At 42.9% G+C, this 23614-nt stretch overlaps 1 protein-coding gene across 1 annotated transcript in view; it reads left to right on the forward strand.

The window, feature by feature from the left end:
* Window positions 1-23614, forward strand: part of ABCA12 (ATP binding cassette subfamily A member 12) — an 88512-nt gene that overhangs the window by 43800 nt on the left and 21098 nt on the right. The window contains exons 21-38 of the mRNA XM_055718340.1: window positions 572-662; window positions 2008-2187; window positions 3683-3998; window positions 6663-6777; window positions 8107-8436; window positions 9322-9391; window positions 9493-9627; window positions 10307-10462; window positions 11239-11416; window positions 12952-13170; window positions 13810-14006; window positions 14412-14572; window positions 16145-16369; window positions 17515-17653; window positions 19001-19253; window positions 20431-20517; window positions 21724-21817; window positions 23317-23444. Coding sequence (XP_055574315.1) covers window positions 572-662; window positions 2008-2187; window positions 3683-3998; window positions 6663-6777; window positions 8107-8436; window positions 9322-9391; window positions 9493-9627; window positions 10307-10462; window positions 11239-11416; window positions 12952-13170; window positions 13810-14006; window positions 14412-14572; window positions 16145-16369; window positions 17515-17653; window positions 19001-19253; window positions 20431-20517; window positions 21724-21817; window positions 23317-23444 — 3074 coding nt within the window. The remainder of the gene's footprint in view (window positions 1-571; window positions 663-2007; window positions 2188-3682; window positions 3999-6662; window positions 6778-8106; window positions 8437-9321; window positions 9392-9492; window positions 9628-10306; window positions 10463-11238; window positions 11417-12951; window positions 13171-13809; window positions 14007-14411; window positions 14573-16144; window positions 16370-17514; window positions 17654-19000; window positions 19254-20430; window positions 20518-21723; window positions 21818-23316; window positions 23445-23614) is intronic.

Below are 23614 nucleotides of genomic sequence, written 5' to 3' on the forward strand. Positions count from 1 at the left end.
ACTCTAAAGCATTAGAAGTTAATTTCAGTGGCTGGAATTCATTGTGATTTTTATGGCACTGAGAGAAAATCCAGAGTGGAGTATGCAAAAGTGAAATGAAATGTTCTCTGCTGACTGCACTCATTGGTGGAATAATGAACTATTCAGCCAAACAAAAATCTGTCTGCTGGTCTCCAAGCTAAATTTTGGTCGCCTACCCGTTGTGCTCTGGCTCTGTTCACAGGACTTAAAACAGACACAATTGAAATCTACTGCACTTTTAGAATAACAAAGGTTATCCATCCGTGATTTTTCCGTGGGACTGTAGTGCCCAGTGGAGACTCAATACACATCCTCTCTTGACTCCAAGAAACACTAGCTTGGACTCAGAGGGCTCAGTATGAAGTTTTCATTGCTAACTTCTCCCCATCCTGATACACAGAGGGAAATATAGAAGGTCAGGAAAGGAGTAGGAGAGGGTTGTACAAAGGCTCAGTGAAAGCAGCTGGTCTGTTGTATTTTAGAAATACACCGAATAAGCTCAAGGGGCTTCTGGTCAAACTAATGCTTTTTCTTTTTTGCTTGTTGGTAGAACACTCTGCAGAATCCCTTTGTGCAGGTTTTTATCAAGATGATGGTGGATTTGGATGCAGCTGAACTGCTGAGTCAAATAAACAAACTGGGTAAGTTGGTCCACATGTGCTACCCTCTTATTTGTACTTCACGTCTGGGAGATCGAGAGTCACCAAACTAGCCATCCTCTGGTACTGCTCTCCTCTCGCCAGTATCAGATGCTTCAGCGCAAGGCAATCTCAGCTGTGATTCAAAAATCTTACGGTCTTTGGGCAAAGAGTCTTAGAAAACAAAGGGCTTGTATGAAGAATTGCTTCTTGCGAGTGTTGAAGGGATGGTAGGATGGGAATCTCTGAAGCTGAGTGTGGCCACTGGAGGACACTGTTTAGCCATAATTATGACTTCAAATGAGCTACCTGGGACTCTGCTGGGAAATGTTGTGGAGAGTTCACTTGCATCACATCAGGGTTCAACTTAAAAGTTTTCCAGAGCAGAAAAGCAAGAGATCAGATAAAGGTACCCGGGCTGATGAAGCCAGAGGCATCATTACAGGAGATACTCTGCTGGAATCTGCTGTTCTCTGGTGGTCTTGCGTGGGGTCCTTCAAGGTGAGACTTGCTGATATGCAGTGTGGGAAGCATCAACTGACAGCGGTGCTGGGTGGATGGATACATCCCCTGTTAGTGAACAGCATGGTGATCACAGTCCCTTCCTAGCTGGTCTTGTTGTTCATACCCGTTTTTTCAATGAGTGGCCGTACATGTCAACATAAATCTGGGTTACGCCAGCAAAACCCACAAAACATTGTAGTCTGTTGCAGTCAGAAGGATATTTACATACCATTTGTGATGACCCCAGTGTCATTTCATGAGTGGCATCTCCTGCCTTAACTCCCCATAAAATCATCATGCCTGCAGCAGCTGTTCCATATTAGTTACACTGCATTGTGCAGTCACCTTTTAAAATGGCCAGGAAACAGCAGCATCTTTATTAAACTGCATTATCAGGTTTAGCACACATGTCAGCACAACAGACATAACTTTCCCTTGATGTGCTTGGATAAAGCGCATTCTCCCCGGAGACAGAGCAGCTCAACAGACAAGTTGATTACATCAAAACCCATAAGATGTGGAATGAATGGTGAGCATCATATGTGAGTCTAAAACCTCAGCAGGATAGTAGCAACTTCTGATTTGGGATGACTGTCACATCCCATTGCTGGCATTCTCCCAAAGGCAAACTCACGAGCATATTACAAATGATTAACATAAAAATTGGGTCAACAACATGCCTTCAGTGCACTGCTAAGTGCAGAAATGTATTTTACACTTAATGTTTAGTATGATGGGTTTTTTCTTCCTTTCTGTTGTCATTGTTAGTCTAATACAGAATGATGTGGTGGATTTTTTGCTGTGTGTAGTGATGCTACTGGTTTTCTTTGTGGGTTTTTTTCAGATGATATTCGGCTGGAATTACAGAACAACGCTGACATTGTCGATCAGCTGAATACACTCGCTACCCTTGCTGTAAATGTGTCCTCCTGTGTCTCATTTAACCGCATTCAGGCAGTCAGAAACTTGGAGGAAATGGAAATGGTGGCTAAAGAGCTCTTTCTGAAGAACGAGCTTTTTGCAAGTATGTGGCAGTCTCAAATCCCCCTGTAAATTAATGTTAGCCTGGTGCAGGGTGGGAATCCACTGTAAGAAGTTTGGCTTTCCACTGGCAACTGTTGCGGTCACAGCTCCCACCAAACAATGGATTTTGAGCAGTGTGTGTAGGACCTGCACACTGATACCTCCTCATGGCAGTTTTACACTCCTTTTTATACCTCCTCTTCTCTTACACCTCTGCTATCTGTGTAGAAAGATTTTGGTTAACTGGTATTTACTCTTGGTTAATTCTCAGATGGAATGAATTTTCACTGCCTTTAGGAGATCTTCATGACAGCTGCCTTCTTTCAGGCCCGTGTGGGAAAAGATGCCTTAATTAAGAAAGATATTGCAGAATCATAGAATCATTTAGGTTGGAAAAGACCTTTAAGGTCACTGAGTCCAAATATGAGACAGTTCAATTTATTAGAGTGTCATAAAGCTCTTGAGATGTTCCAGCCAAACGCTGCGATGTTACATTGGGTCTTCTCAGTCACACTTTTCACATTTGTGGGATTGGATTGCAGCTTCAGTTCAAACCACAGAGAGGGGAAGGAGGGACTAGAGACTAGGAATTTATACTAATTTGAAAGCTAGAAATGTGTCTTAATTTTTAAAGAATGCCCAATAACTCCTCAATTAAGATTTACTTGTAAGTCCTGTGACCTGTTTGGTTTTATACCTCATAATTGAGTGGTAGATAGAAACTTTTTCTTTTCTTGGAACTTCAGACCCTGATAATATTTGTCTTTTCCCATAAAAGCAGTTTTCTTCCACATTTGTCCTCCATTCCATCATATGCTTTATATATGGAATAATCAGGAAGAATATTCTGGAGAGAAAAACTACTGTGGTATTGCCTCTACCCAAATAGACATTTTAAAGGAACAAAAGTCCTGTCTGTCAAATTGTATCCACAGCATGCCATTTCCTAACAGGAACTTGCAAAGTTTTTATATTCTTAAACATCTCAACTTTACAGGAATTTGTGTGGGCACAAAAATATGTGTGTAGGTCATGAACAGTTTTCACCACCACGTTCCTGAGGTTTTTATGTCACAGCATCGCTATATGAGCTCTATTGATAGAGTAACTTTGGGCATGTTCATGAGAGGTGCGTGTGCTGAGTGACATACCTAACAGATATCTGACAGCCCGTGTTAACAAGATTTTTCCAAATACAGGTTACACTGAGAGCCTTTGGGTTTTGAATGCTCAGTGGGAAAAGATTTAAAGGCTCTGGGGGTGTATTTTGCACCCAGAATCATTGGTCACATTTGAAAGTCCGAGTAGCTGCAGTGATGTACAGTTTCCACTTCTAGACCCTCAAGAAGCAGCCTATCCATCAGCATTATTTGTGCAGCAAAGAAAGAAATGATGGACTGTAATGTAGAAAATAAAAATGAGGCATTCCTATGTGTCTGTGTACTGCTCCTGTGCTGTCGGTTCTGAAGGAAAGCCTTTTCCCTTTCTTTTCCAAGGTATCATTTTCAAGCTGCCTTCAAGCCGTAGCAGCCCTGGACGCTCGGTTTACGGGGACTTGGCCCTCCCTCCTGTGCTGAACTACACCATCCGCATGAGCAGCAGGATCACACAAACCACCAACAGAATAAGGGAGCGCATCTGGACAGTGGGCCCGCACAATTCCACCTCCCAGAGCCAGATTTACAGCCGGGCGTTTATTTATGTCCAGGACAGCATTGAAAGAGCCATTATTGAATTACAGACTGGCAAGAATCCAGAGGAAATAGCTGTTCAAGTCCAGGCCATGCCTTACCCCTGCTACAACAAGGATATGTAAGTTTGTGTGGCTTTTGCCTTTACGCTTTGTGTGAGCTCATCTCGTCTGACTGGTGGAGTTCACCAGCTGCGCTGGTCTCCTTAATACCATGGTCACATAGCATAGAAATAATTTCATTTTGTAGCAAGGCTTTTTTTTTTTCCACAGGTCTGAACAAAAGAGGGAATTTTTGACTTTAGTATAAATGGTCTATGTTGAGTTTGCCTACTCTTTTGTTGTCAGTGCTCTGTATGTACCTGAATTGTCATGGTAACTATAGGTTTTACAGGAGGTAAAATTTGCTGTCCCTGGTTTACTACACGTGGTGGAAATGAGACTGGGGTTGGCAGGCCTTGGATTAAATATGAGTGTTGGCTTTTCTGCAGGTGTTTACATGCAAACAATGCAGCAGAACTTAAAAAATGTATGTATTGGGCAAAATAAGAGCCCCTAGGTTTATGAGCTTTGTTCCTAGCGATTGCTATCCAGCTGTGGTATTTGTTATTCATTCCAGTGATTTTAGCTAATGTTCAGAGTGTAGTGAATAGTTCTCAATACAGGTGCCTCTCAGATGGCTTTAAGAAGGATAAGAGGGAGGATGAAATTGTACCATTCATCTCTGCAATAATGAGGGAGGACAGAGACGTTTTTGATGCGCTGAGTTGCCAGGGTTAACAGCCTGTTATACAGAGCAGTGCAGTTTGGACTGTGCGTGGACCGGAATAAGTTTTGAATGGTGAAGCTGATCAAAAAGTTTTGGATCATCTTCCTTTCTACTCATCTTGAGCCAGATCTGCAGCTAGTATAAACTGCATCGCTGCCAAAGGCAATAGAGAGAAGCATATCTCTCACAGCTGAGGACCTGCCCCTCTGGCAAGGCAATTTTGGTCTGTGTTGGAAAGCTGGCAACATGGTACTTCCTCAGAGTTATTACCCTGACCACAGCTGGTGGCCAAACTGGCTGGAAAACACACAGGGAAGGGATTTCAGTGTCCATCAGAAAGCAGTGAAGGATGTTCAGCATAATAGTATTGGTAGGTCGGATGGTCGCTGCACCCTGACATGAGGGTCTCCCATGGACCAACAGTACAGACTAGACCTGGGAGCTCATTCTGTTGAAAAGCCTGTGTGTCTACTGCATGAGTTACAAGATCATCTGGGAGCTTTAGCTATGGGAGCTATAGCTATAGGAGCTACAGCAGACCCATTAATCTCCTGTGTTAGCCTGTCACTTAAGAAAGCTGGACGCCTGTAATCTCTTCTCAAGGTAGCAGCATGCAAAGTGCCTGCAGGTACACAGGCAGCAAGCATTCAAACCAAGTGTCAACTTCTTGCAGCAAAGACTTGAATTATTGCTGTGAGATAGTTTTGTACAGTAATTAACTGGCTGCTGGAGGCATTTACTACAGTGCTATCTGCTCCTTGTCTTGTTCTTGGGCTGCTGAGAAAACCACTTGCCTTTGGGTTTCCTTCCCCACCCCAGGTTCAGAGGGATGTGAGTTTGCTCAATTATTAAAGTGCCTAAAGGCTTTGGATTTGCATCCGGTAGAAGTCATCGTAAAATGACTGTTTATCAATTGTTATTGCATAGTTACCATCCTGTAGGGAAAAGAAGGGAATATCTATAACATTACACAGAAGGTGATGGCAAATGTTGAATTTTTAACAGCTTAGAGATCATGCACAAGATGGTAGCAACACCCCCCCCCCCAAAAAAAAAACCCCAAAAAACCCCAAACAAAAATCCCAAACAAAAACCAAACCAAAACCAAAGAACTAGTAGAGCTCCTGAAATGCCTTTTCATTGTTCTTTATAAAAATGGCTTCGTTTGCATGGAAGCATTTCCTGAAGGTGCTAGTTCATGGGAAATTTTCAGCCTCACAGGTAAAAAAATTTAAAAACAAATGCAATCATATTAATTTGTTGTTGTATGTTAAACTTTTCCCCAGAATAACACTGATTATTTTTTTATAAAAAGACAGATTTAGAAATGAGGGAGGAAAGCATAAGCACTCTAGATACAATGAAGAGAATCTCCTGCTATAAAAACTTGCTTTCCATCACAAAAGGCAAGTTTAGTGTTGGCCATTGGTGTCTTTTTTCTGCGCACATTTGGCACAAGAGGAAGGTTTTAACTGAAGTGAGGAGGCAAGAATTGTGAAGCCCATGTTGTAGACCTGGATCTGCAATACCTGTCCCATGGGGTAATAGGCTAGAAACTGAGGGGTGGCATCTATATCCACTGTGGCACCAGGAAATATGGTGTGATAACAAAATTTGGCCACTGTATCTATTAACAGAACTGAGAATTATGGCTGGCTGCTGTGATGTTTCAAAATGGGATGCACCCCATCATAGAGCCAGGAGATGCCACTGCCCAGGGCAGTTCCTGCTTCTGCCAGGGGTGCTCCTTAGCAAAACATCTGAGAATGCATCTGTAAATTCCTCGGTAATTTAAAAAAAGAAAGAAAGATTTTGAACAGTCAGGAGTTTCGTGAATAGAAAATCTGATGCAATGGCAAAATAGCCTTTTTTGTAATTATTAATTACACTCTACGTTTTGAAATATAAGCATGTCTTTTCCTGTGCCAAAGTATTATTCTGAAAAATATATTGTGCATAAAGCCTTAATCCCCAGAACATTTTGTATTCAGCTAAAGCCTGCATTTGCCTTTTACAGGTTCTTAACCAGCGTGACCTACTCTCTTCCATTTGCTCTGATGGCTGCCTGGGTGCTGTTTATAGCTGATTTTGTTAAAACACTTGTTCAAGAGAAAGATCTGAGGCTTTATGAGGTACGGTGAAACTTTCTGGGGCATGCAAAATTATAAACAGATTTTCCTTATTAGTGGGTAGTATGTTTCATGTGCAATATTAAATGGAGCAAAACAAGCATTAAGGAAAATAATATTCCAAATACCTATTGTTTGACCTGCAATGTTTGAATTCTGACATTGTAACCAAGCTCAAAACCATAGAAATGCAGGGCGTTTGCCCTTCAAGTGGTGAGAATAGTGCTTTGCAGTTCTGATCACTGGAAACGTGGGGACCTCAGAAAATTACAAGTTTTCTGAAGATTTAAAGCTCTCTAAAAATTGACTTTGAGTCATGCCTATTGGGGACAAAGACATGAAAAGTGACTTATTTCCTATCCTTGAAGTTATTATACTTAATATTTCAGGAGGTGCTACATATTACATCAGCTCCTCTGAAATGAAGTTCTTCATTCAGGTTGTCTATTGGAAAATAAATGACACTGAGACATAGGGAATTTATTAAATTAACTCAGGTTTTCAGTGTGAACACCATCAACAGAGATGAGCAGCAAAGAACTTTTGTAAAACTAAGCTTCAGCAAGCAACAAATGCTTGAGCAGATTTGTTTTTTATCCGATACCATGGAAACAAATACTGATTCACCAAAAACAATTCCAAGAAAGGGCACTCTATGAACTGTGATGAGATTGAAAATGAGTGAACCCCTGTGGCTAGCTGACAGCCCCTTACTCTAGGGAACCCAGTTTCACTGTCTCTAAGAACCAAGGTGTCAGTAATCTTTTTAGGTAATAATCTACAAGAAGACAAGCACCTGTAGTTTCTTTTGGGTTTATCAATACAAATCTACAGGTTTATAAAAGTGGACTTGGTCATTAGCTAATACAAATTAGTACTGCTTCCTTATAACCATTGTAATTTAGCTGTTATTTGTTGTCTTGGGGCTGTGTGGGAAATGGTTTTGTTTCAAAGATACTTAAGAGCTTTTACACTCAAGCCACTGGATCAATTAGCATTATTTTCAAAAATAACCAAAACACTTTAAGAAAGTCACAAATCTAAGGCCAGAAGCAGCTTTGGAGCCTGCGGGCTGTGATGCTTCACACTTGCAGATCCTGTCTGTGCTGTTCGTTTGCAATAGACTGTTTTGCAAACCTAGGGCGTTCCAGAAATGAGTGCATGCTTTCTCCCTGTTTATCAGCATGCAGTATGCCAAAGTATGAAAGAGCATGGCTTGGTTGCATTCCCTGTCCAGAAGCCGAAAAAAGAAACAGTTCAATATCAGCAGAAATATCTCTTAATAAACAGCTGTCATTTGTGATTCTTTTTTTTTCACCTTTCTCTCTGTAGTACATGAAAATGATGGGTGTTAATGCCAGCAGCCATTTCATCGCCTGGTTCATAGAGTGTGCCATCTTCCTTCTAATTACTGTCACCTTCCTCATCATTGTTCTAAAAGTGGGTGACATCCTTCCCAAAACAAACACAGTGCTCCTGTTCCTGTACCTTATGGACTACAGCCTGTCCATCATAGCGATGAGCTACTTCATCAGTGTCTTCTTCAATAACACCAACATCGCAGCCTTGGTGGGCAGCCTTGTGTACATCCTCACCTTCTTCCCCTTCATCGTGTTGCTCGTCATAGAGAACCATTTGAGCTTCTCTGTGAAGAGCCTACTGGTAAGTTCTGTTTTTCAATAACAGGGAACGTATGTGTGGAAGTAGACACGCACCTTCGATAAACTTCAGCTCTTATTATAGCTTGTGTCACAAATGTACGTGAGTTGGGTGCCTTTCTAAATTGCATCAGTGGGTGGTAACAGTATGACAGCATGGCAGGAGAGTTGGCCATGGCCTGTTTGAGGGAGACTTGGAAGTAGTTGTGTCCCGTAACTGAAAGCACTACCTGTAGAATTTTAGTGAATTCTCACTGCCAGATGAATCAGAGTAGTTTGAGCTATGTGCTTTGCCCTTTCAAACTGCAAAGCAGAATGGGGTTCCTTTCAACCACTGTGGAAAATAAGTCTGTCTCAGTAAGGAGTTCAGGTAGCAGGGCTGTGAAGGAGGGCTGGCTCCGCTTATTGCTGGCTCTGCTCATCCTTTAGTTTAATGTTCTCAGATTCCTAGCTATGGAAATAGATGTAAAGCTTTGTTTCCTACCAAGGGTAGAAATAGGTAGGTATTAGGTTCCAGAAGCCAGACTTGTTTTCTTTGAGTCACTGGATTCAGGAAAGGACATCTGTTAATGCAAGTGGTAAAATTATTAACCACATGGCAGGTAATTCTCAACCACTGCTGTATTTCAAAAGCCTCAAATAAAGCCCTTTACGAGGGAGGAAGCTGGGTCCTGGGTGCGGAAGCAAAAGAAAGGCAGGCTCTAAGGAGACATTAGAAGAAGTCGTAAGTCTGGTGCAGTGCTCTTTGCGACTGCTGGGAAAAAACACAACCTGCTCTTTTTTCTGGCTACTGGACCAAGCCAATGTGGTACCTGACTGGTTGACTGACTTGATTTCTCTTTGAGACTACTTCCTAAGTTCTCTGTTTTCAATTTTGTTTATTCCACAGAGTCTGTTGTCTCCAACTGCATTCAGTTATGCAAGTCAATACATTGCTCGATATGAAGCACAGGGCATAGGTATGTTCATTGCAGACAAAACTAGGCTGTGAGCTCCCGTGGTCATAACATTGCGTTAACTAATATGGATTCTGTTCATATTTCTAAATCCCTTCCTGCAGGTCTGCAGTGGGAAAACATGTATAAGTCCCCAATGATTGGAGACAACACTTCCTTTGGCTGGATGTGCTGGCTCATTCTAATAGACTCTCTCATTTACTTCATCCTGGGATGGTATATAAGGAATGTTTTCCCAGGTAAGAAGACACAGCATTGAGGCTGATGCTGCGCCATCTCTTTTTGAAAACAATGAACACAACACTGGCTGATTCCATGGTTCAGGCAGTAAGTCTACACACAGAGGATAACTCTGTTTCTAGACTAAAGATGTGGATGTCTGAGAGTATTAATGAAACTGAGACAGAGCAGAGCAAGGGAGAATTAGGGCTCCTCTGCTTATGACATGGTTCTCCTGGAGAAGCTGAAGCCAAGGACATGCGAGGATATGTTTGTGGGCTGGAGGGTGAAAACGAGAACAGAACATGTTAGCCTGAATTTGTCAGTTGAGTGATTTTATGTCGTGTTACTTATATCATTTGATTTCAAAAAGTAATTCCTGCCTTGGGCAAGAGCCAGTACATTTGTCTTTTGCTTTTCTTCCCCACCTAATGAAGCAGTCCACTGGCATACGGAAATCTACCCAGTGGAAGATGTAAAGTACTCCTGCCCTCCAGCTATGGAGTTACTCAGAATAACAAATTAGTGAATGCTTCCTATTGTGTCAATCAGGTGAACTTTCATTGTATGAAAATATATGTGTCTAGTACACGAGGGGGGAGATCTCTGTGGAGTTTATTTTTGCTATTTTAAGTGCACCCCAGTAGTGACACTTTTTCAGAAACAGATACCTGGATGAGATTCCTCTTCTCCTTGCAGGTAGATATGGCATGGCTGCTCCCTGGTATTTCCCATTGCTTCCATCTTACTGGTTCGAATATAACAGTTACCTCCCCTTCTGGAATGACAAACGAGGAGGCCTTCTCTTCACCAGGCTGATGTTGAGGAAAGAAGCCACCCTCAACAATAAGATATGTATGTAAATGCTAGCTGGGGTAGCAATACTCACATTTTAGGTAAACAAAGCCAATTTTGTAAAGGGACACCATAAGTAGAAAGCACCTCTCTCTATTGATCCTTATTTTGTAGCACAGGAAAAATTAGAAGCTGTTACTTACGTGAAAGGAGATTTGGCTTTTAAATTATATGCGTTCTTCCTATTTGGTGTGGAAATCCAGTACTGATTTTCACATGCGTATTGTGTGTGTTGTAGTTGGGCAGTTACCTTAGATGCATATACCTCAGTCTACAATGCTCTGTGTAGAAATGCACTTTTGTTTTGGCAAGAAAGTACAGGTTTCTACTTGGCAAAAGGGATGTGTGCTTCTTTGTTCTTCTCTTTAAATATTTAGCCTGTAAAATATTCTGAGATCACACATAAAAACTCGCTGATTTTACCTAACTGAAAATAACTCGGTCGTTTTGCTGTATGCCTTCTGATTTTCTGTGCTTGCTTTGTATAAATTAAGTTAGGTGCTCTGAAACATCTAAATATGAGACCTTTTCAAAAGTGATTAATGCTTATTGTCAGGAGTTATTAAAAGCTGCAGAAGTAAAAAGGAGAAATCCCAGAGAGCTCAAAATTATACAGATCCTGTGAAATGTTTTCTGTGTTCCTAGCTGAAAGGCACCTACTTTTGCTGTATTTTGTTTTTAAAAGCTCTGCTTATCTCTGAGGTGAAAAAAGTAGCACAAACACCTGCTGCAGTGCAGTAACTGTAACTGTAACACCATTCCCTTTGGTGTCAAAGGTGCCCCCCCGCCTCACCTCGAACCAGAGCCCACTGATCTCACCCTGGGAGTCTCCCTCCGTGGCATAACAAAAGTTTATGGATCCAAAGCTGCAGTGAACAACCTCAGCCTCAACTTCTATGAAGGGAATATCACTTCCCTGCTGGGACACAACGGAGCTGGGAAAACTACAACCATGTGTGTACCCTTTAAAGCTGCTCTTTTTATATTGTGGGGCATGAGTGGGTGAAGGAGAGAGTGAGTGGGGCTGTGCAGTGCTGGGGGACTGAATAAGGTACTTCATTAAGCCAGATTTCTCTTGTAGCTTTATCTCGTTCATGGATGACCTCAGCAGTCCATCTATTAGAATTAAAGGTTCTTTTCTGCTCAGTAATATGCTTTTAAATCTGGTTGGATACCTGTAATACACAGCACAGCAACTGTTTTAGTGTTTTGTTCCATGATGCTTTGGTGCCTAGGGTTAGGTTGTTCTGAAAGTTGTGGGTAGCTTGCACACACACCAAAGCTGACGTGGTATTAGCAAGAAAGTGTAATAAAGGTACACTTCAGCTGTACAAACTCGTGTTGGCTAGGCTGGAATGGCAGCGAGTTAATACACTGGCCTTTCAGCCTTTCCATTTATAAATTATTATTTGAGTTGTTAGGTAACAGCACTATAAACAGACCTGTAGAACTTGATTTCTCCACTGATATATACGTGCATCACTCTGAAAGCAACATTAAGCTGATAAATAGAAGCCTCAGAAGAGCCAAAAACAATAAGACAGATCTGTACTGCATCTCAGTTTATTATCAATTCATCTCCTATCCTGTTTGCAAAGTGTAGGCAAAGGTGATATGCAGAAAACTGTAAAGGCTTCTTGAAACTTAATGCAGGCTTCAAATCCTGAGTAAGGTCACAAGTTACTTCTTTCCTTTTTAATGATGGTTAAAAGTCCCAGGAGAGAGAGAGGCTGTGGGAGGGTGAAGGGAAGTCTGAGATGCGTCTTCTCCCTTTAGTCCCTGCAGGACAGCACCAAAAATGACCTATAATGTGCAAGTAGTTATTCTGAGCAGACAGTGTTTGACTCAAGTCTGTTGAGTATTGCTAGGCAGGTAATTATTTGCTTGAACTAGATGAAAGTGCTGCCCACTGGGAAGTGTCTCGTCTGGAAATCCTCTTCCATTTCTTGTTAATAATGGCAGTGAAATCAGGTTTCCATGCTCTGATGTGGTTAGTAAGATGAAGATGTGGTTTTCAATCTCTGTTGTGGTTAGCAATATAAGGCTGTCTGCATACTGCAGACAAACCTCAAAGAATGAAGAGTAACTGCATTATATGAATTCCCAGTGATTAAATTGGAAGTCAAGGGCATTCATGAATATTGATGTATGGGACAGACATGCAATGGTCTGACTTGGGGAGAGGAAGGCTGAAGAGGACAAAAGTACATGTGAAAAGTAGCCAGAGTTCAGCGTGTCAGCTTGGTACTTGCTCTCGCATTCCCGCAGAGGGGTGTGAGGATGTCCTTTGATGTGAATTGGCCCCTGCTCTGCCAAAGCATGGTTAGACAGCAGAAGAAGCAGTGGTCAGTGGTCTTGGGCTGGAAGAAGCATGATAGTGATGTAAGGAAACACTGAAAGTGATGATAGGTACAGGACCATGTTAAAAAAAAAAAAAAATGGCTTTCTCCTGTTTCTAACTTCCTTTTCTGTTCATTTTTCCCTTTCAGATCTATTTTGACTGGGTTGTTCCCTACATCATCGGGTACTATCTTTGTGTATGGCAAAGACATCAGGACAGACCAGGAAGTTATCAGGAAGAACATGGGTGTGTGTATGCAGCACAACGTGCTCTTTAACTACCTCACCACAAAGGAACACCTGCTGCTTTATGGGTACATCAAAGTCCCTCACTGGAGTAAACAGGAGCTCTACCAAGAAGTGAAGAGGTACAAAAATAGCAGGGCTGGAGAAGGGAGAGAGGGCTGTCAAAATTATTGTGTGGTAGTGCCATTGCCACTGCAAAGCTCAGATTAATGGTTTTGAGGACCGTTGCTGATCCAGCATAGAGTTCAAATAATGACCAGAGGAATTTATTGACATCTGTGGCTGTAAGAAAACAATGTGTCTTCTCCAGGGGGTTTACAGGCTTCTGTGGCAATTCTTTGGAGATGAATTTTTAGGCCTAAGGGTCTAGTCCTTGCTGCTTTACAATTTTCCCCAGAAAGAGATTTAATCAACCAGTCAGAAAGATGATGTTGGCTTTATTGGTTCTGCAGAGAAGTGAAGCAGACAGAACATCCCAGGGAATTTGGATCTTGGTGTTCTCAGTTGATGAGGTTGAGCCTTTAACCTTGACTTGTCAGTTGGAAACTTTGAAAACATCCTAAAAAATGTTTTAAATTAAAATCCCAGTGACTGAGCTACAGGGTGAATCATCTCCCTGCACTGTGACCATTCAGTAGAGCAGTCCATACTTGAGCAGTTTTTCATTTGCAGTTACGGGTTTTTTTGGTATTTTCAGTTTCCATGCTTTAAAAGGTGCATGAAGGACAACCTTTGGGGGCTGTTTTTCCTTTGTTTTCAAGGACTTTGAAGGAGACAGGACTGTACAGCCATCGTCACAAGCTAGCCGGCTCCCTCTCCGGGGGGATGAAGAGGAAGCTATCTATAGCTATCGCTCTCCTGGGTGGATCAAGGGTGGTGATACTAGATGAACCAAGCACAGGAGTGGATCCGTGCTCTCGGAGAAGTATTTGGGAAATTATCTCCAAGAATAAAAAAGGTATCGTGATCAGATGAGATACTCTCCAGTGTGGCAAAGGTGATTTGGGTCACTTTTGCAAATATAGTATCAGGGGCTTTGAACTGTGGGTTTTGGAGACCACAGAGAATGAATTGTGGGACACTGGGATTTTGCAGGCCCTCTGGGTACATCTTGGCTGGTTGCTGTAAATTCACAGTGTCATCTGAAAAGTAACTTTCCCATAATACACAATTTACAATATAGTAACTTTCGGCTTCTCTTTAATGTTGCCTTTCATATATTTTCGCTAATAGTTACAAAAATCCCCTGCAGTCTGTTTTCACCTGATACTCTGTGTCCCCTCATTCAGCATAGCTTTCACCTGTCTCACGTAATTGCATGTGTTTGTTCTGTGGTGGCTGACATCAGCTTTCTGTTTTCCAGGCAGAACCATCATTCTGTCAACACATCACTTGGATGAAGCAGAAGTTCTGAGTGACCGAATTGCCTTCCTAGAGCAGGGAGGGCTCAAATGTTGTGGTTCACCATTCTACCTCAAGGACACGTTTGGCGATGGATACCACCTGACGCTCACAAAAAAGAAGGTTTGTGTCTGAGCTGGTCCAAAATTTGGGTGGGAAACTGAATCGGTTGTATGGCAGGAAGAAAGGAGGCACGTCATAGTGTCCCACAGAACTGAAGCATGCTGAAGAAGGTTCATCTCAGTCGTGGATGTCTGCACTGGAATGGTTGTTCCAGTATAATTTCACTTTCATGGAATAACTTTTTATTCAATCACTTTATGCCCAGGTGAAAGTGGGATGTGTTTTGGGTTGAAACTCTTGGGTTTGGCCACACAGGTTCAAGAATATGCTGGACTGTTTCCTTGGGCTGCCAGTAAGATCATTTGTTCTTATACCTCATCCACCGAGATACCTGGGTTACAGTGCACACTGCTCTCCAGCTCGCTCTGCCTGTCCCATGCTGGAATTCACATGGGTTTTTTTATAAGTAAGTTTCCTTGAGAAAGACAGCCTATATGGAGACTTCCCCTGAACACAGGAGTCTTAGCTTCAGCCCCTCTACACAAAACCTTAAAGCTCTAACAGACAAGGCAGAAGTCTGAACCCAAGCCTCCTGTATCCCAGGTGCACGATGCAGTCCTTTTTATCCTCCGTCCCCTGCTGGGCCTTAGCTCCCTTTCGTGTCCCATGAACGCAGTCACCACTGCAGGCACTTCTGGGGGCAGAGGCAGAGTTTCTCCTGTTTGCAAACCTGCATGGAGCTGAGCTAGGGCTCGCAGCAGCTTCCTGGCTGAGAGGGGCCAGCAGGGATGTAGGAGCTGAGTGGCAGATCCAAGGACAGTAGTGGTACCAAAGAACTACTGAGGATCTGGATGTGAGCATGCTGTTTCTTGGTGAGAGATGCTAATAGAAGGTGTGGTGTGGCCTGTGAGTCCCTTGAAGCAGAGGGAGGCTCTCCAGCAGGGTCACCGGACCAGCCTCTGTGGTGGCCCTTGGAGAACAGGAATGTCAATGCTCTGCTTTGTTGAAGAGCAGGGTCTCCTTGAGGATTAAAGGCAAGGGCGGGTGCAGGGTGTGAATTCTAGAGTTCAGAGAAATAAAGCAGATGGGAAGAGTCCATCAATAGTATCTGGCCTGAGGCAAAACGTTCTGCTTACAAGGAGGGGGGAACTCTGCTCTTGACAGCATTTACTGCACTGCTGTTGGTAGCCCCAGCACACAGAGTCATGTGCAGATACCATAAGAGATCAGCCCCTTTTCCAAATTGCTGGCAATATAGATGAAGAAAATGAAAAAAGACCCATGTGCAAGCCCTGTTTTTCACCAGGAAAAGAGTGTATTTGTGCTGGCAGCCAAGTTCAGGTGTCATCTTGTGATGATGACACCTAAAAACCCTCTTGTGGCTAGGATTTTCCTCTGTTCCGAGACCAGGCAAGGTCTCAAGTGGACCAAGGTGAGCACACTGCCAGACCTCCCTCTTCAAGGACCAGAAACCCCCTTTCATCTCCTTTTGATATTTACCTTGAAATGTTGCATACCTGGACTGAGATCACCTACCGATGATGGTCTGGGATATAATTTGAGCTAAATCCTGCACTAGAAGGTTTGACCTCACAGCCCTCTCAGTGACCGCAGAGTGTTTTCCTCTTTCAGAACATGGTGGAAGAGTGTGACACCACAGCAGTGACTACCTTGATCCAGTCCCACCTCCCAGAGGCTTATCTCAAGGAGGATATTGGTGGAGAGCTCGTGTACGTGCTTCCTCCCTTCAAGTCCACAGTCTCAGGGGCCTACCAGGCGCTTCTCAGAGCCCTTGATACCAGCTTGAGTGATCTCCACCTTGGTTGCTACGGGATTTCAAACACAACCGTGGAAGAGGTATGAACTCAGGGTTCGATGTAGTGAAACATTAGCTCTGCCTTCTGGGCTAGACGGTGGCATGTTTTGCATGTAGGAGTGGCAGGCAGGGGAAGAAGTAGTTTGGCTGATCACTGTGTTATACTTACGAACATGTGAGTGTGTAGATGTATTCATAAATCTGTACATATAGTAATGTACAAAGTGTACCACTCTCTCACCTTGCTATCACCTTTTTGATATTTCACCCAGAAAGTTAGATTCTGGAGATAGACTAAGGAGAGGGGGCAGTGGGGTGTTTTTTCTTGAACCATTTTCCTGGTCCCCATGAATGTGGATTTGTCTACAGATACAGTCATCAGCGGGGGATTAGCAAACCATCTAAATGCTGAACTTCAGCACAGAGGCTGTATTGCACAAGTGAGTCACCTCGTGCATCATGGAGTAACACAGGCACCTTTCTTCCCATGGGAAATCTCTGATCTAATAAACACAAACATTTAGTTGCATCAGAAACAAAAAGTAAATGATGAGCAGTGATGACCCTTGTCTTGCAGAAAGGAGGGAGGGAGACTGTTGCCTTTCTGCTCAGAAATTCTTGCTTGCTTTTAAGGTGTTTTCCTAAGGCAGCGAGAATGAATTATACAGCATGTACCACGTGCAGCTTGGGTGCCATGACTGTGCACAGTCCCAGCATGGAGGCAGCCAGGATTGTCAGAGGCCGGAGGGGAAAATATCCCAGGGAAACAGCCCTCCTTTTTTCTTCACTGGTGCCATGCAGGGAGAGCCGTCTGTGCGCTGCTCACTGTGTGGGTGTGGGAGGAGTAGATTTATGTAGGGCCTGAGCTTAAATGCAGCTTCATTTACGCCTACTCAGTAGTCACAGGTTGTTAGGAGAAGGCGAGTCCAGGGGGCAACTGCAAAGGTTTAAGTTTCCACTGCTGCAGCAGAAGAGAGACAGTAGGTAACAAGAAGCTGGACAACAACAATTTTGTACTGGAAAAAAGTGAATTTCTCTCACAGAGCACAAAGGGAATAGAAAGAAGGTTGTAATTCACAATTGCTGCACCAACTACAGCTGCAAAGTAGGAGAGTGCATTGTGATTATTGTTTTGGTAAATGGAGTCATTTGGACCAATTTTCCTTTATATTTTCTTGCTCCATAGGTGTTTCTCAATCTGACAAAAGAGCTAGTGAAGGATCAGCAAGAAGATACTGAACTGCCCCAACAGCTGCCTGGAGCAAGTGGTCAAATTGGCAGTGACGAAATGTCTGTGAGCACGGACACCTTCACAGAAAGAGATGGTACTACATTACCTCCAGGTTTTATTCCAGATTTGTCACAGATGCAAACAGTGACAGATGGACTGATTTGGTCTCCCCATCTTCTTTCTTTGTTGAAAACCACATTTCACCCAACCAGGAATCACAAGCTCAATAAATCGCTAGAAGTACAGTGCTCAACAGTTGTTCAGATCCACTAGTTTGGAATAGTCTGAATCACAGAATAAATTACAGAGTGGTTTTGTTTGCATCCGCCGTCCTTTAAATTGATCCAGGTTTTAATCTAATCAAACACAGCGTGTGGGTGAAAGAGCAAATGTATACCTCTGAAAGTAATTGCTGTAATTGATGTAGAGGATTATTTCTACATAACTAGTAGAACTGGAGAGAAACTTTGTGGAAACCCTTAGCCTGTTGCAAAAGCAGCACAGCTCTGAGCTGGATCCATGCTACTTTTTGCTGTGTCCCAACTGTTGCAGTATGGTAAAACAGCTCAAAGGGCCAGAGAGTGGGATGAATTCCTGCTCAGAAGAGAGGTACACTGGTATCTCTGAGGGTTTGAAAGCTGAAAAAGGTGGCACAGCCCAAAAATGAGCAAATACCTGTTGGAATGCTTTCTCAGAGCAGAAATTTTATTTGTACTTACAAATATAGCATTTATAGTTAGGGAGGCAGCCAAGGGAGAGCACAGAGGTATTTGTGTACTTGCTTCTCAGAGCTGACCTGCACTGTAAATGTTACTGTGAACAGTAACTCATATGCATAGAGAAGCGTTTTGTGTACCTCTAATGAGAGCACTGAAAAGCATTTGCTTCATGTTGTATTCTATAGGTTATTATTTCATAAAGAGGAATAGGATGCACAGGATTAGGCTCTACTTTAGTGTACCACAACCCCGTCCATGCAAAAGATCAACTGGTTTATGTGCCTTGTTTTCTTATTTCAGGATTAATTTTCTTATAGATTTGTCTGAGGACATGCTTTCTAAATTATGAAAATTTTCCGTTTGCAAACATAAAAGATTAATACGTTTCCCCTGTAAGTTGCAGCTGGGTAGGTAGGATGTAGATCACTTGATGCATCTGGAAGCCCGTATTCCTCTTGCAAGATCTCAAAATGAATTCACTGCATGTACGCATTTGAAATTAAGCAAAAACACTGGTGTTACATGAGCTTATGACTCAGGAACCGAAGTCTGAGTCCTGTCCCAAGCCTGAGTCTTGCAAAAGTTCCAACTTGGTAGTTTTGATTTACCATCTGTAGTGGAGTGCAGGAAGCTAAATATACTCCCAGAGTTCTATAACTACCAATTCCCTGCATTTCACAAATACTGATCTATGACAAAATGCATTCTTCTTTTGTCCCCAGATCAGCTCCTGATTAGATCAAAAAGCCTGCATGGTTTGCCGTTGCTGCTTAAGAGGACATCAGCGTTGTTCATTAAAAGATTCCACCATACCCGGCGCGATGTCAGAGGCTTCATTGCTCAGGTCATCCTCCCAGTCCTCTTTGTGATGGCTGCGATGGGACTTGGGACACTGAGAACTAAGGAAACTGAATATCCTGAACTGATTCTTTCCCCCTCTCTGTACGGCACATCCGACCAGGCAGACTTCTTTGGGTGAGTGGTGTTCTTTGTGGTTCTTAAATCCATTTTGTTTGTAAAGAGCCAGTTTTACCACCAGGATTCTTTCTAAGCACATGCAGTGGATAAGTGTTACAGGGATAACATGTAGTTACGTTATTTGTGTAGTTATGTTACAAAGATAGCATGTAGCTACGTTATCTGTGTAGTTATGTTACGCAGATAACACGTAGCTACATTATCTGTGTAATTACGTTATGCAGATAACATGTAGAAATCCTGTTTCTAAGGGATCTCTGGGGGAGATGACCCGGCTCAGACCAGCAATCAGAAAGCTTTAGAAAAACAACCTCTCAGCTGGAATTAACTGTGAAATACGTTGGGGATATTCTTTGCATTTCCCATTGGAGTCCTCCGGCCCTCTTCTCTGTCGGCGCAGGACATACTTTCATGCTCAGGCCCCACTAGTCCAAGGCACACAGTCAATTTGAAGGACATGTGCTTTTTTAGTGTAATTAAGATGTCATCACTGAATTCTTTCATTACCAAAATGATTATATTCTTGTATCATTCTGATTTCATGATGTGAACTGCTGTCTTTCTCCAGTGGTTCGCAGTTTTAAATCAGACGTATAGAATTTAGCTCTAAAGCAAGTATATCTGCTCTTAGATGTTCTTTCCCAGGACTGCTCATGCTTTCCACTTCAGTCCTGCTAGATGGGGGTATGAGCCAGAACTGCATGTCTGAGTCCTCTGTTCCCAATGTTCTTTGCTTCTACTGATGGATCATTGCTAGAGGGCTGGGTCAGAAGTGAGAAGCATCTTCCTGAATGACCAAAACCAAATGGACATCACAGACGAGAGAGCTGATTGAGATGAGACTGGAAGTAGTGCCTGAAAATTGCAGTAGATGCTTTTTCCATGGCAAGAGAATCTTGATTGTCCAAAAGTTCATCAGTATGTTGTTTAGATCTAGAGGCAGCAAATCGCTGGAGTGGCTGTGCAGCTGTAAGTGATGAACAGTCCTTTTAAACCTGTGTGACTGTCCTCACGTACTGCATGTACTTAGGTGATTTGCAGGGCTAGCACAACAAATAATAATTCATTTAACATCTTAAATCCTGTTTCATTCAGACACAGCTTTCCTCTGCCCAGTGGTAGTGGAAGTACCTTGAACATTTTCCTGTTTTCTTTTTTCTTTGTTAAATCTTAGGAATTTTAATGAAACCACAGATGCTTTAGTTGCTTCAATGCTTGCTTTCCCTGGAACAGATAACACATGCATGAATGAAAGCAATTCGTAAGTAGTTCTTGGCTTTCTTCCATTTAAATTCTGATCCTGCGAGAGAATTGACATAACGCTATTAGCCATTAGACCTTAATAACCATCTTTGATCATCTGCAGAATTTTCATGCATTGGTGCCACATGCAGAGAAAAAAAAAATCTCCTGCCTCTCTTCAGATTGACTTGCAGACTCTTTCAGCTCCTTAGTCGATGTCTAACTGTCCTTTTGCAGGCAGACACAAGTTTTTGCTGCTCACAGACTTGAGCTGGCAGGGTGCAAGTCGGTTCTGAGCAGGGAGCTGTGTAGTCATGATTGGTGTGAAGCAGATCCCAGCCCTGCTGAGAGCCTACGTGGCTCCCGTGCGGCTTGGAGTGAAGGCTTGCATCTGCCAGCACAGAACTGTAGATATCCTTGAAGACAGGAAACTATACTGTGCTTTAAGGATGGGATGGGACTTCCACACTGTGCCAGGACTTGACACTGGTGTTCTTTGCTTGCCTCAAGAAGTATTCACCACCGCAAGTGGACTCCTATATTACTATGAGTAGTAAGGAAACAGCTTTGGTGGTGGCAGGATGCCAGGACAAGAGCATGCTATTCTCGTGTCTGGGAAGGAGTCCTTGCCTCCCCAATAATCCCAATTTTAACACTGAGCCCACCCAGGAAGCTGTCAATGTAGCTTTTGTTACACGTATCTAAAAGCCGTGCCATGAGTGCTGGTTTGTTTCGAGCCCTGCAGATAAATTTCCAAAGAATTGGTAGTAAGATCCTGGGCAGACTTGCATGCTCATGCATGCCACGTATCTGCAGGCAAATATTTATACTGAGTATTTACGGTGACTGCCTAGCCAAGACGGCCCATCACAGGACTCCCCAGTTATTGCAACGACAATAGCCCTTATTTCTGCACTGCAAGATGATTTTGGCCTTGGTGCGATAACTCCTTGCACTGTCTACTGTGGGAATGAAGTGGTGTCTGGATTCTTTCTAATCAGCAGAACGAATCCAGGCACGAAGAGCGGTAGTGAGGACTCTGCCGAGAGGCACTGAAGACGGTGGGAGGATGGGTATTCCCTGAAGCACCCGGAGCTGACAAGAAAGTCTGCTCTTCTGCAGAAGCTACTCACTGCCATCCCTGCTGTCATTAAACATGACAGCAATTAGTATCGTGTGCACACCTGAGCATAGAGACCTCAGAGGAAAATGTGTTCATTTTCAGGCAGTGTTTAAAGGAGGACATGCTTGGCCAGTGGATTATCAGTGGAAACCAGAGAACTAAGTATTCTGCCTGCAACTGCACAGATGGCATCCAGGTAATCTGAATAAACCCCAGGGTGATGGGGATTGGGGGGATAGCTGGGGGGCCTTGTAGGTTGGGAGGGGTTTTGTGCACAGGCGTGACGCTAAGGGGAGCTCAGTGTTCAAATTCCTCCTGTCTCTTTTTGGCCTTACTAATCGTCTACACTGGTTAACCACTGTCTGCACCAGTTTGGGGACAGGAGAGGAAACAGCATCCTCAAAAGATTCACATGCTAATAGATCTGCCTTGCTCCCCGTGGTGGGATAAGGTTTAATGCTGGTTTTGAATGTTGTATGATTGTCCCATTTAGCAGAGGTGAACACGTATTCAAGAGGAAAATTTCGTCTTACAGAAGCACTGTCATTATATGAAAGCACAGCTATTATTGCTGTTTGCTCTTCAGAATTTAACTTTATGCAAAATCTAGACCCATCTGCTTTTACTCTGTTCTTTATTATAAATAGTGATGATTAATAATATTAGTTATTTGCATTACGGTGGTACATACAGAACCAGATACGGGCACTGCCTTTACATGCGCATGGGGAAAAGGCAGATTCTGCCCCAAGGATGATACAATTTTACAGTCCAGTTTGAAGCTGAGCTCTCCTCCCTCTGGTGCTGTTCACCTGTCTTCAGTTTTTTTCCAGTAGGAAATCAGACTCATGGCGCAGCATGATGCCATTTGTAAGATAAAGCATGTACTTAGTTGAATGTTCCTAATCACTCCTTAAAATGCAGCTATTTTCTGCGGTTTTCTGGACATACACTTAATTTCACATCATTAAAAGTATTGGCAGCATTTCTCCAGTAAGTCTGGATAATGTTCAAAGCTGCAGGCACAGGCAGGTGTACCTTAGCACGAAGCAGGCTATTTTGTGTATTCTGATGCAAAGTTACACAATGGGGGAGGCCAGCATTTTTGTTATGGATGAGCTGAAAGAAGCAGCCAGCATGCTATCTGGTAGGACACTTCAGAAACAGTCGATGTGACTTTGACCCTCAGCATGTTAAATTATATATTCAGGACTAATCTAAGGTTTCTCTGAAGCTTGGGAAAATATTGCCAATGTCTGACAGTAAAGCAAAGACGCGGAGTGCAGTTGCTGTGAAATGCAAGATGAGAGTTTGAGGCCACCACAGAGTTTTGTGCTCTGAGAGTTGTTTTGCCCTCTGCAGTTGTCTGTGCAGTCACTCTGATGCTCTGCTAAGTAGGATCAGCCTTAATGCAGCAAAAATCTTCCTACATAGCATGAAGATATTTCAAGGTCTCGCTGATGTCAGTAGAACTCAAGCGTAGATTTAAGCAAATATTGTTTTTAAGCACCTCACTAAATATGTTCAGGACAGCAAGCAGGGATGTATGGTGTGTGTCTTTGCAACTTGATTTGCGAATCATCAGCTTCTGCAGCCGTCAGTCCCAGGACCAGAATGTTGCTCTTAATGTTGTCCTGATATGCTAGTTTTTAGTTTTTAGTTAAAATACAAACATTTTTGTTCATTTTTCTCCAGACATGTCCACAGACGAACTACACTCCTCCTCACAGAAGGACCTTCTCCACTCGGACAGTTTATAACCTGACAGGGCACGATGTGGAGACCTACATTCTGGCAACTACCAAAGATTTCCTGCAAAAACGGTACAGCATAGATCTTCAGTCCTTCTCTGAACTGCATTGGGAGCAGCCTCTTATACATATCATATCCACTGTGCTTGAAGAGGTGATAGTGCATTTGGGGTTTAGAAGGCCCTCTCTGCCGATGCTCTCTCTGAATCTGGTGAAAGGAGGTAAAATTTCCTGCAATCATG

This window comes from Falco cherrug, chromosome 8, assembly GCF_023634085.1.
Source record: "Falco cherrug isolate bFalChe1 chromosome 8, bFalChe1.pri, whole genome shotgun sequence".
NCBI classification, from domain to species: Eukaryota; Metazoa; Chordata; class Aves; order Falconiformes; family Falconidae; genus Falco; species Falco cherrug.